The sequence below is a fragment of the Palaemon carinicauda genome, chromosome 21 (assembly GCF_036898095.1).
Source record: "Palaemon carinicauda isolate YSFRI2023 chromosome 21, ASM3689809v2, whole genome shotgun sequence".
NCBI lineage: Eukaryota > Metazoa > Arthropoda > Malacostraca > Decapoda > Palaemonidae > Palaemon > Palaemon carinicauda.
Window position 1 is genome coordinate 60,008,773 of NC_090745.1, and position 14,116 is coordinate 60,022,888.

General features: G+C 45.2%; 1 protein-coding gene and 1 pseudogene across 1 annotated transcript in view; both read left to right on the forward strand.

The window, feature by feature from the left end:
- The window catches only part of Uxs (UDP-xylose synthase), a 669,676-nt gene that overhangs the window by 582,213 nt on the left and 73,347 nt on the right, over positions 1 to 14,116 (forward strand). The window contains exon 6 of the mRNA XM_068344364.1: positions 3,925 to 4,057. Within this exon, the coding sequence (XP_068200465.1) occupies positions 3,925 to 4,057 (133 nt within the window). The remainder of the gene's footprint in view (positions 1 to 3,924; positions 4,058 to 14,116) is intronic.
- On the forward strand, positions 13,212 to 13,330 carry LOC137615576 (5S ribosomal RNA; annotated as a pseudogene).

The window sequence follows — 14,116 nt, forward strand, 5'->3', positions numbered from 1 at the left end:
AGATAAAGTATGTCCTAAGAGCCATACTCTTCGGACTAAACACAGTCCCAAGTATCTTCACGAAATTGGTGGGCGCAGTCGTGCAATAACCATGCGTAGAAATTGTTCAGGTAACAAAGTACCTGGACGAATGGCTGGTGCGGGCAGCACCCAAAGCGGCTGGTCTGCAAGCATCCAAAGAAGTAACCCAGTTCCTGGAACATCGGGGATACAAAATCAACTTCAAGAAGTCTCGGCTCTCTCCAGCTCAGGAGTTTCAATGGCTGGAAAACCATTGGAATCTGAGGTCACACTGTCTCTCCTTTCTCTTAAGGAAGAAGAAGGAGATCGCAGGGTCGGTCAAGAGACTACTGTAATCCGACATGATTTCAAGACGCTAACAGGAAAGAGTACTGAGCTCTCTCCAGTTCGCAGCAGTGACAGACCCAGTGCTAAGAGCAAAGCTGAAAAATGCGTCAGGAATCTGGAGAAGATACGCATCAAACGCTCGAAGAGATCTAAAATGACCGATATCGGTATTACCTTGATCGCTTCTCAACCCATGGTCGAAGGCCAAAAGCCTAACGAGGACCGTGCCCTTGCAACTACCTCGACTATCGAAGATCATCCGCATGGATGCCTCGACGGAAGAATGGGGAGTTCACTCCCATCAAAGGAAAGCCCAAGGGACTTGGTTATCTCTACTCAAGGCTCTTCTCATCTACATGTTGGAAGCCATGGCAGTCCTGTTGATGTTGGAAAAACACTCTCCACACAGATCAGCCCTCATCAGGCTGATCTGAGACAGCGAAGTGATAGTGAGATGTCTGAACCGACAAGGCTCGAGATCGTTCCATATAATCTAGGTGATATTAGCCATCCCTTACCTAAAGAGTTGGCACCTCTCAGCAGTTCACTTACAAATGATCCGCAATGTGACAGCGGATGCCCTACTCAGGCTCAAGCCGATAGAGTCAGAATGGTCCACAGACGCAGACCCATTCTCTTCCAGATTGGAACAAGTCCTGGAACTGCAGATCGACCTCTTTGTGACGAGCGTCATCAAGAAACTACCTCGATATGTAGCCCCATACGAGGACCCTCTAGAGGAGATAACGGACGCCATATCTCTAGTGTGGAACGGATGGACCCAGAAATTCCTGTTCCTTCCATCCAATCTCCTGCTGAAGATCCTCAACACGCTGAGATCCTTCCAAGGAAAGGCAGCTCTAGTGGCTCCCAAATAGTCCAAGAGCAACTGGTTCCCTCTAGTGAGGGAACTGAGGCTGAGGCTGGCCCTTGTACTGAACCCAGCACTATCTTAGAGAGTTCAGAAGTTAATTGTCTTCGATTCATCACAGAGAACCCAAAACCTTCATTACATGGTTTTCTTGCCCTAGCGGTTAAGAAAAAATTTGGGATCTCAGAAGGCAATATAGACTTCCTAGAAGAATACAAGCGGTTAAGAAAAGATTTGGAATCTCAAAAGGCAATATAGACTTCCTAGAAGAATACAAGTCTAAGTCAACTAGAAGACAATATGAATTGTCTTGGAAAAAGTGGGTTGCTTTTGTTAAAGCAAAGGGACCGAAAGAAATTTCAATAAACTTCTGTCTGTCCTTTATCCACCTTCATAATCAAGGTCTGGCAGCTAACACGATAACTACGTGTAAGTCAGCCTTGACTAGACCTCTTCTATATGCCTTTCAAGTGGATCTGACGAATTAAATCTTTAACAAGATCCCGAAGGCATGCGCTAGGCTTAGGCCTTCAGCTCCTCCGAAGCCCTTCTCATGGTCTTTGGACAAGGTCCTACATTATGCTTCATCTGTGAACAATGAAGATTGTTCTCTCAAGGATCTAACCCAGAAGGTTATTTTCCTGTTCGCTATAGCCTCAGGGGCTAGAGTTAGTGAAATAGTAGCCCTATCAAGAAATGAGGGCCACATTTAGTTCACAGAAGTGGGAGAACTAAATCTCTTTCCTGATCCAACCTTTCTCGCCAAGAACGAGCTACCCACTAAAATATGGGGTCTCTGGAGAATCTGCCCTCTGTAGGAAGACGTCTCTCTATGTCCAGTAGTGTCTAAAGGTCTATCTTTGTAGAACTTCAGACTTCAGGGGAGGACAGTCTTTCAAAGGAGAAACCTCAGGATCAAACTCATCCCTATATCAACTGAGGGCGAAGCTCACCTACTTTATTCGCAGAGCGGATTCTGACAGTACACCCGCAGGTCATGATCCGAGGAAAATTGCTTCATCACTGAACTTTTTTCAGTACATGGACTTTGAGCGTCTTCGCTCATATACCGGATGGAAATCATCCAGGGTGTTCTACAAACTCTATGCTGAGGAAGTCCATGAACTGAAGCATTATGTGGTGGCGGCAGGTAGTGTATTAAAACCTGTCGTCTAGTGCTGCGATGAATAGTTAATTGATTTGCACTATCAATTAGGGTGAAAAGGTGTTGAAACTTCCAGTGTGATACCTTTTAAGTGAGTGTCACCATGGTAACACTAAGACTGTTCAAAATCTCAGGTGTGGAATTATACAGATAACACTTGTTCCGTGTGTACGTAGTACACAGTGTTGATAGTATACAACATATACAGAATTTATATTGGAAAAATTTATCAAAATTTTCAGTTTTAGAGTGGCACTCATCATTTCTTCCCTTTCAGGGAGGGAAAAATATTTTCTGTATACATTGCACGCATAATTCCCTTAACATGTTACATTCGTTTCACTCGTTATTCCATTTAGTCATTTATTCGAAATAAATGTCTATTAGAATGTAATTACGTCCTTTTTCGCCCTGCAATTTGCACATTAAAGATGCCAGAGTTCTCTTACTTATTTATTTAAGTAAACTTCATATCATTGTATGCTTACAAACAATGGATATACGTAGTTGACACTGATATTGTTCTGAGAATATATACAAACCGTGAGACCGTTTGTATATCTGGTGGATATTTATGTTTGTTCATACAATATATGCTAACCTTAAGGCCCCTTTTCTACTGTCTAGTATGACTCTTCCCTGTAGGAGGCAGGAAGCACTAACATTATCTATGATTAGTGGTAATGACGGATAACGGTAACATCATTTGTCTCAATGGTCCAGATGACCATAGAAAATTTGTCCCAAGGTTAAGGCACTGATGAAAATCCACAGATACAGTACTTTCTAGTAATTCTCTGGTAAACTTCCATCAGAGTGACATGGCTTGAGCCCAAAAAACGAATTTTGAGCGACGCGAAAAATCTTTTTTTGGGTGAGATAGCCATGTCGTCCTGATAGACCCACCCTCCTTTTCTGTAGAAAAGGACTTCACAGAATCCCTCCCGAAACTAATATATCTGTAGCACCATGCTCAATGCTACAAGTAATAACCGCCATCTTGATACTCAATAGTAGTATGGGAAATAGGGTAACCTTGATAACGGCTCCCCTTCCAAAGTTGCCACTCTTCCCCCTCGAGGCGAAAACGCTATTCGGGGTAAAGATCGCTATGTGTCGTATCAAGATGTACATCCTCTGATTTATGCGATATCCTTAAGAGAAATTTTAAGGATAGCCTATTCGCGCCAGGAGTTAGAATTCTGGAGACCTAAAGGTAAATTCTCTGGGAATATCACTGTAGTTCATATATCCCTTGGAAGCTGCTATTAGGAACCTTCCATCAGGACGACATGGCTATCTCACCCAAAAATAGATTTTTTGCTTCGCTCAAAATCCTTTTACTTATAGCTGTTGCATGTGTATGGTAGTATAATAAAATCATTATTTTTCAAATTCATTTCTTAGCCAACAATGAATGTTTGATTTAGTAGATAATTCAACCCATACCAGGAATTTTAATGAGGTGTTACCTTTCAGTTAAGGTGATTTTGACATTATTTGGGTAGTACTCGATGCACATCTTTCATTTTTCTTACAGATTTATGGTACTGGTCAACAAACTCGATCATTCCAGTATGTATCAGACTTAGTAGATGGTTTGATAAAATTGATGAACTCCAATTATTCATTGCCTGTAAATCTTGGCAATCCAGATGAGCATACTATTAAAGGTAAGTGATAATAAACATGTTTCTATCCCCATAGTTTTCTTTGTAACAGCTTCATAATACTGTATCCTTGTCAGTAAAGTTTTCAGGTTTTATGGTCATTGGTGTACCTAAGTTAGCTATCTCCCCCAAAAATAGATTTTTCCTAAAGTCAAAATCTGTTGTTTTTTTTTACATTTAGGCTAGGCTTATAAAAAATTAGTCATTCCTTTTCATCAGCTGATAACACTCCCCCATCTACTACTATCAAACACAATATTTTTAAGTCATCATATTAAAGCAGAGATGCTACTTTCATTTTCATTAGTAATTCTGCATTAGAGTCATCTAATGTATAGTAAAGTCCTCAGGTTACATCAGTTTTGACTTGAAAATCTTTGTGGATACAACTTGCCTCCCATAAATAAATTGTATTACTTTTTGTAAGTTACATTCATCATCATCATCATCATCATCTACTCCCATGCCTATTGACACAAAAGGCCTCATTTAGATTTCGCCAGTAGTCTCTATCATGAGCTTTTAAATCAATACTTCTTCATTCGTTATTTTCTACTTCATAGTCCTCAGCCATGTAGGTCTGGATCTTCCAACTCTTCTAGTGCCTTGGGGAGTGCGAAGAGCAAGCCCAAACTATCTCCATCTACCCCTCACTATGATCTCATCCATATATAGCAGTCGAGAAATCTCTCTTATAGTTTCATTTCTAATCCTGTCCTGCCATTCAACTCCCAATATTCTTCTTTGTTCTCAAATTTACAAAATTTGCTGGATATTGTTTCATTGTCATACCACGACCCATGTCCATACAGTAACACTAATCTCACTAAACTGATATATAGCCTGATTTTTGTATAATTTCAGGCGATTTGTTTTCCAAATTTTATTTAACCTAGCCATTGTCTGATTTGCTTTTTTCAGTATTTCATTAAACTTCAATTCTAAAGACCCTGTATTAGAGATCATAGTTCTTCATTGTTTAAATTATTCTATCTCATTAATCCTTTCTCCTTCCAATGATATTTCATCTCCCATTGAACATTCCGTTTTCATCATCTCTGTCTTTCTTCTATTTAACTTGAGCCCAGCCTCCTGTGATATTTCATGCATTCTGGTAAGCAAGCATTGCAAATCCTGTGGTGTTCTGCTAATAAGGACTGCGTCATCTGCATACTCTAGGTCAGCTAATTTCCTGTTACCAATCTAGCCCTATCCTTCTCCACCATCTCCAATTGTTTTATGCTTTGCAAAATCCATGAGTAGGGTAAACAATATAGGTGACAACACATTCCCTTGGAATATGCCACTGTTCACTGGAAATTCATTTGATAGGACTCTACTAACATTAACTTTGCATTTATTATGCTCATGAACAGACTTAATCAAATTTACATATTTATGAGGAACACTATAATAACGCAGGACTCTCCACAAAATTGGCTGGTGAACACTATCAAAAGCTTTTTCATAGTCCACAAATGCCATCAACAGTGGATTCCCATATTCTACAGATTGCTTAAAATGAAAATTTGGTCAATACAACTTCTACCTTTTTTGTTCATCTCTCAGCTTTTCATCAATCTTTCTCTATAGCCTCTTTAGAATAAGTAAACTATATATTTTCATGACAATTGATGCAAGTGTAATGCCTCTGTAATTATTGCAATCAGTCAGATCTATTTTTTTTTTTTTTTTTGCCATTTTCACCAACACTCCTAGCTTCCATTCATCAGGTTTTGTCTCTCCAAGCCACATTGTACAAAATAATCTTGTAAGTGTTCTGGGAATCACTTCATTTTCAGCCAATATCATCTCAGTAGATTTTCCATCGTCTCCAGGGGCTTTCCATCTTTTGGGTTTTTTAAGAATAGCTTCGACTTCAAACACACGGAATTCATTCAAGGGCACATCAAGGTCTTCCTCAGCTTCAGGTATATCAATGAAATTATTCCCTTCATATCTCCAATTCATGACCTCAAGAAAGTGTTCCATCCAACATTGCCCTTCTTCATCTGCTGTTGTTATAATAGATGCATCTTTCTTTTTGATGGTTATATGCTTCTTCTTCTTTGCCCCTGTTGGGATTTCATTAATAATTCTATGAGCAGTTCTTGCACCATAGCCACTCCCTGAATTCATAGCTTTGTCAGTCTCATCTGCTTTAGTCCAAATATTCTCTCTAATCATTCCTAGCTTTTCTTTTGACTTCACTATTAATACTGGAATGCTTAGCATGCTCTACCTTGTAATTTCATTACTTCCTCAAAAACTTTCAACATTCAATTTCTGTCTTTGTCTCCTTTTTATAGTATTCCAAGTATCATTTGATATTCATGGCTTTCTCCTTGTAACTACATGTCCTAAAAATTCACTACCAACTAACTGATATATGTTCTTGATATCACACCATTCTTTGTTAATTGTTACATTATATTACTCTATTTAGGTCCTCTTGTTTTTATATTCAAAGTTATGTTTTCATGTAATATTTTTCATGCCATAGAATATAATTTTATTACTGCATTAGCTTAAGTGATAGTCTTTGTTGCTTAAGTACAGTACAATACTGTGCGTTCTTATAAAAAAATGGATTTACAGCATGTAGGAAGCAAACTGTAGTAACCCTAGATCCTACTTTATATGAAAACTGTCAATCAGCCGGGAAAAAATTATTTCTTTCATGATACATCATTACATTATTTTATACAATTTTTTAACAATATAGAAATACAGTACTGAGAGTTCCGTATTCTATTTTGCATCGTTTTCATCAGCTGATCCCACCATAAGTGCATCCCTTTTACTGCTACCTTGGGAGTAACAAGGCAGCATATCCAAAGCCACCACTCAGGCTCTTCCAACTTCTTTTCTTTTTAATACTGTAAATTAAATAACCGTAGTGAGGAGTATGTTTACTTTACGGCCCCTCTTGTGTAAAAGCATATTTTAATGGTTACAGAGTAAGTTAAAAGTTCAAGGCACGTAAGGAAATTTACTTTTAGTTCAGGAAGAAATCCAAGGAAGACCAGGCTAGCTGATTATAGTGGGAATGACGATGATAATGAAATGCCAACACCTTTAGTTAATTCTCATTATCCGTCAAGTTCCGTTACTGACAAGCTTCAAAATCTCTCAACATTGCTAGCTTCCTTTTGCTAAAATTCAGAAGTCCAGTGAATCCTCTCTTAAGAGCAATAATTCTGATCTTACTTGCACATTTGCCAAACTTGCCCTAATGTCTTGAGATGAGTATAGTGTTCCTTTCAGTAAAGGCTCTGAAACCTTGCTGCACAGTATAGATTAGAAAGCCTTTCATAGAGCCTTGAATTCTTCAGATACTTAATAAACTTTTGCTGCTATATCTTTGCATTCCTACAATCATAGTCACTCTTTTTGACAATTAGATTTGAGGCAGAAGACTAAGGGGGTAGTCTGGATCTTAAAATCTCTCCACTCGCTAAAATAAGCGGTCTTCAACAATCTTGTATTACATATGGAGATAGTGTGGCATATCCTATAATTCCCTTAAATCCTGATGGGTTAAACGAACTTTCAACTAAAGTTGGATCATTTGCATCATATATTGGATGACATTGCATTTTGTTCAATTGCAAGCTTGGCCACTAACTCCTCACAGGGTAACTCTAGCGAGGTACAGTCAGCCCTCGATATTTCTGGTTCTATCTTTGCAGATTCGGTCATTTTTGATACAGAGAACTGTATAACTTAATGAATATAAAATCACCCACTTACGGTTTTGTGGTGAGTACTTTTGTGGCCCAAGGATTTCAAACGGAACACATTTCTTTGCTACGAGCATGCTTCATGCTATTTCCTATTTCACACAGAACAGCACCCCATTTCTCACTGACTCATCCTCAGTCTTGCATTGTCGCTTCTTGCGTGTACATCTCCCGCCTCATTCCTTTTCGTGTAGAATCATGTTTGGATGTATTAAAGTCATGTGAAAAATCCATACTTATCCAGTGTGTTTATAGTGATTTTAGTATAAATTGTGATACTTACATTTTGCTACTCCACACTCCAAACAGTCGACAGATCAGAAGTTGCACCATGCTTCAGACTTACTGCGTAGAACTTCGTACGTAAATGGTTAATGGTGTTGTACTGATACTTTTTATTTTTATTTTTATTTTCATGTGTTATTGCATTCATTGTGTATTAGTATACAGTATTGTTATATTGACTACAGTACAGTACTGTATATGAAATAACATGCTTCACAGTAGGAATGAGTGCAGATATAGGCTAAGGGTACCGTGAGTTTGAACAGTGTGAGTCGACTTGCGGAAAACAGCGATCACTCACCGAGAGTTACCTTTGCTAATTAAGCTATACTGTAGTGATAGTACTGTACATATATTACAGTGATATAAACTACAGTTTGTTCCGTAACCGAAATACAAACCACGCTATTTACAGAGGGTTTACCTTTTAGCGCAGCTGAAATGGCGAGCCATTAGAATTTAACGAGGGTGTATTACCCCCGCGCTAGTTAGCGGGGGGGTAGGGGAGTGGTAGCTAGCTACCCCTCCCCCCCTCACACACAGATGAATGCTCACTTTCACTTTTGGCTCGGACTGTGACAGACGTCTCTGTCTTGGTCCTCTCTTGGCAGCCATTGTTTGTTTTGTCTTTACTTAATTGCTTACTTTTCATTTACTCAATATATATGTAAACATGTTTTCATGTTTGTATATATATTTGAGTATAGAAATCAGTAAGTTTCCTTTTCAGAGTTGTGTGTGTAGTGTACGATATCTACGTGGAGTCCTCGGCAGTTAGGCCACCACGGCGTAATTTTATGGGTGGCGATCGAGTTTGACTTATGTCTTTCTCTCTCTCTCTCTCTCTCTTGAAGTCGTTCACCCTTTTACTACATGTTACTACGCCCTTGTAGCTTCCTTTCCGTGTGGGGGGGTTGCTACGCCGTACGTTTGTCTCAATTAGTTTATGAATCTAATTGTAGTTGTTTTTTTTTTTCAGCTTGTAGAACGATTCCTTTCGGGGTTTTCGTTCTTTCTTTAGTGTTCATTCATTTTTAAATTACATAATTACATAGTTACATAATTATAATTGTTATAATTCTGTTTTGGTTACAGCTCTCCTTCCGTGAGTGTAAGTGGTTGTGAGGGCACGTGCCTGTTGTGTAATTCTTGTTCCTTTCCCTCAGGATTCCTCTTCGGAGCCTTCCCGGGGGAATGAATGTGTACTAATGTTTTTTGTTTTATTTTTTTACAGTTACCGATCTAGTTCGTTTCTGTAATATGGCAACGGTGTGAGCTGTCTTGTTGAGTCCTGGGGATTCGGCTGTTGCTGCCTCCCCCCTTGTATTTTCGTCAGGGGCGTGTCTCCTTCTACTGGAAGTACTCCCGTGACGACGGACAGCTCTCCAGTTCATTTTAGAACTCTCAGGAGGCTTGCCTCCTTGGGCGGGTAACTTTCCTTCCGAGGGAAGTTTTTCCTGTCCAGGCTTGAGTTTTTCCCCTTTTGGGGGGTTCTTCTCTTGCCTTTTTTTCGTGCGACTATGCTCTTGGTGCTGAGCGATCACACCTGCAGTTTCGCTCAAGGGGCTGGGCAACTGCAGGAGCTCCTCTTCGGAGGATTGCTCCTTTTAGGTCACTGGCTGACCAGTCTCTTCTACGAAGTGTTTCTCTTTCGTTCGCGAGAGAGTACACTCATAGAGACTCCTCTTCGGAGGATTCTTCTGTTGCTGTTGCTGTTGGCCTCCCTCGCCGTAAGGCCCACCGTCCGCCTCGTCGTAAGGGCCTCTCATCGCCCTATAAGGGTGCTAAGAGGCGCCTTTTTGAATCTCCGTTTGAAGCCTACAACTCCTTTTTCTTGATCTTCCGCCTTGGTGCAGATGGACAGCAGTCTGATCTCGTCTTCCGACGGGCAACGGTCTTCCCGACGGACAGCGGTCTTCCGACGGACATCAGTCTCCCGGCGGACAGACAACGGTCTTCCGACGGTCATCAGTATCCCGACGGACAACGATCCCTTCGGGGCAAAGGGTTGCCTCCCACGGGGGTTCTTCCCTTGCGTGTCAGGGTTCCCCTGCGCGCCCTTCTGCTGTGTTCTCTCCTGCTCCTGCTCAGTGTTAGGCACAGGTGCTCTCCTGCTCATCAGCGCTCTCATGATGATCATCCCTGCTGTTCCTGTTGGTTCCTGTTACGCGCCCTGTGCGCCCACGTTCGCCCTCGCGATCTAGAACTTCGGTTCAGGTCGGGGTCAAGGACTCTTCTTCTATGCGCAGGCTTCCACACGTTGCCTTCTGCTCGTCAGCGATCATCAGCTCGCCAGCGATCATCAGCTCACCAGCAATCACCTGTCTCTCGGCGATCTCCGGATCGCCCGCGTGTGTTACAGCCGGCACGCCAACGTTCTCCAACACTTCTGAAGGCACATGGTTCGCCAGCTTCTAGCTCACCTGCGCATGCTGCTCGCCATCGCGCGATCGCCTACCTGCGGATGCTGCTCGCCATCGCGCGATCGCCCACCTGCGGATGCTGCTCGCCATCGCGCAACCGCCCACCTGCGGATGCTGATCGCCATCGCGCGACCGCCCACCTGCGGATGCTGATCGCCATCGTGCGACCGCCCACCTGCGCATGCTGATCACCATCGCGCGACCGCCCACCTGCTCATGCTGATCACCATCGCGCGATCGCTCACCTGCGCATGCTGCTCGCGATCGCTCACCTTCACATGCTGCTCGCCATCGCGCGATCGCTCACCTGCGCATGCTGCTCGCCATCGCGTCGGCATGCCACAACGCGCCATCGCCAACCTGCGCGTTAGCGCTCACCAGCTCACCACCGATCGCCTGTTGTTCCATATCGCTAGCGGTCTTCCTCGCCCACACGGCAGCACGTTTCCTCGCCATCGCGCTAATGCTTGCGTTCGCCGCCTCGGACTCGCGCTCATTCACCTGCCCACCCTCGCGACCGCTCGCCTGCGCGCCCGCGCGACTGCGCGACCGTTCGCCTGCGCGCCCGCGCGACCTCTCGCCTGCGCGACCTCTCGCCTGCGCGACCGCTCGCCTGTGCGCTCGCTTGCCTGTGCGCCCGCGCGATCATTCGCCTGCGCGCCCACACGCCCACGTGCCTGCACGTCTACGCTCATGCGCGTCCGTGCCCATCCTCTCCAATGTTGGCCCGCGCACGAACCAACGGTGTTCCGTCGCGCGGACGGACGGTGTTCCGTCGCGAGGACGGACGGTGTTCCGTCGCGCGGACGGACGGTGTTCCGTCGCGCGGACGGACGATGTTCCGTATCGCGGACCGACGGTGTTCCGTCGCGAGGACCGACGGTGTTCCGTCGCGAGGACCGACGGTGTTCCGTCGCGCGAACCGACGGTGTTCCGTCGCTCGAACCTACAGTGTTTCTTCGCACAAACGTCGGCTTATTTCTTGCAGTATCCATTGCTCGTCTATGGATTATCGCTCGCCGACCACCAGCTCTCGCCCTTCCTACTACGCTCGCCCTCCTTCTGCGCTTCTTCGTTCACCTTCGTTTGCGTTCCTGCGTTACCGCGCATGGGCGCTTCCACGTTCGCCCACGCGCAAATCTTTGAATTACCATCGCGCGAGCTCCAGGGCGATTGCGACCACGATTCCCAATGGGGTTTTCGCAGCATGGCCAGCCTGGCGAGTTCTTCTGGAGCGCATTTCCAGAACACGGCCTCACCCCGTAAACGCAGAGCATGGCACTTGCAAGAATAGGAGAAACTTCAGGGAGATCTGAGCAACACTCCTCTTTCCAGAACCTGGGTTAGCCCTTCCCCGTCATTCCCTGGAAGGATTATTGGGGGGGGGGGGGCTTTCCGTTCGAGATTTCTCCATCGGACAAGGGGTGACTGCTTACCCCTTCCTCTGGGGGCTTACCAGGTCCTTTCCCTCCTCGGTTACGGCCCGAGGTTTGGTTCAAGGAAGCTACAGGAAGATCATGGGTACTTTCCTCCTCTCGAGCTCAGGCACCTTGGCCTTTCGTCGTTAAGTATCTAACTTGCGGACAAGCTCGATGTTGTACCATCTGGACGCGCTGACTGAGGGCTTCCTTCGGGTGTCTCATCTGTGGAGGTCGACGACCTCAGACACCCTTCCATCCTTGAGAAGAGTTTGTTTGTGCCCAAGGACAGAGACTTAGACAGCGGCTGCGCGGAGGAAATCGACTTCCATTTTCACTCCTCCAAGGCGCTTTCTTCCAGACTCTGCAGGGCTCCAGCGCCCTTTTCTTTCAACCACGTCGGCCTAAGTTATCGGCTACGACAACTGGGACAAGGTGTCCAATTGCAGTTTCCTCCTGTCAGGAAAAGATGGCACGGGAGGCTCCCCCGGGGGGGCATAGTCCTAAAAGGAGCGGCAGAGTTCACGAACTCTAGGATTGCAGGTTTTTCGCTGGGAGGATGCTTAAGGTTACTCATCCGAATGACAGCTTCCCGATGCCCATTCCCGCACAATCTCTGTGATCAGCCAAGGATATCGCGCCTGCCGTCTCTGTCAGCGAATTCAGTGTCTCTGAACCTCTATGCCATAGCGTCAGCAAGAGTTGCCCGGTTGGGCAGAATGATCCATACCTTAGGCGAAGGTCTTCCATAGGATCATCGACGGCTTCACCCCCGGCCTCTTCAGTCGATCCTTTCTTGTAAGGAAGGATCTGAGAGGGGAGTTCCGTAGTCGACCTCTCAGCCCTGATCAAGTTTGTCAAACAAACTTCGGCCAGCGTAGAACAGCAGAATCGATCAGACTGGTAACGAGGCGACAGGACTCCTTAAACCCTGGATCGGAAGGACGGGTACTTTCAGTTTCCATTCCATCCATCTTCCAGGGAGCTCGTCGAATTCAGCCTAGACTGCAAGTATTCCTGCTTATGATGCAGTGTGGCTATCCCGCCGTGGCATAGCAGGTTTTTTTCCCCAGAGAACTCTCCCTGCCTTCCTCATGGCCGCTCAGGTGCAGGCTTCCGCCTCCTCTGCTGTTTGGAGGGCTGGTCAACTCCGGTAGGCTCGGGTTCGACCTTCTTCAGCGCCGGGACAAGCTTCCGGATGCTTACCATGAGTGTGGGTTCATGGTATTTTGCTTGGAGCCTTCTCTTCCTCTGCCTCAACATCTGGAGTATCTGGCCATGATATTGAGTCAACGGCCTTACCACGTTGGAAACCCCGCTTCTCGTCCGTCCAGCGAGGTTAAGCAACGTCGGTTCTGGTTGGTACTTGGATGGGTGACCACCTGGGGACGCCAGATTCTGTTACCACATCCTCTGAGCCTTCCTTTCAGTTGACTGTGGCAAGACTGAGGAGAGTCGCAGTACCTGTTCTCAGTCAAGCAGAGCTTTCAGCCCTACCTTGGAACGTTTCCTAGTTCTCCTTTCCTCATTGACCCGTCTATAGTCCGAACGGTCGCCTCAGGATAAGTTCCATGTGGGGCGGTCCAAGTTCCGGTGGCTTCAGGCAACGTTTAACCGGACTTCCTTGCCCCTATGGGACCAGCGGAACTATTAGACCTGCAATGGGTGTTGACCTATGGAGCCTCTTGATGGTAGTGGATATTCTCGTCCTTTCCCCACATTCTTGATGCTGTTCTCGGACTCGTCAAAGGAAAGGGGGGGGGGGGGCATGTTCTGGTCCAGGCCTATGGTCAAGACCTGAAGGATACCTCTCCATCATTCAGGCAGGCTTAGGGGCCTTAGTCTGGCCCTTCTACAGATCCTACAGCTCCTGCCGAGTCGCCCCGTGCGCGTCGACTTCATGATTCTGGCGTATTCTAATCAGCAGGGGACGCATTTTCACACCTTCACATCTTGCAGTAGAGATACCGGGATGATTGAGATTCTCTCAATATCACCATCGGCTCTCTCATTCCAGGCAGGGGAATGTTCTCTCCGACTATCCGAGCAGAGCCTCGTAGAGAGAGTGTACCTGGGAGTCTTTGACCTTGGGTAACCAGCAAGTCCTGGTCTGGGGAACCTGATCGCGACGGCTTGGAACCTCAAGCTTCCGCTGTTCTTCCCCCCAGTCTTAGACCCCGAGACTCTGGCAAG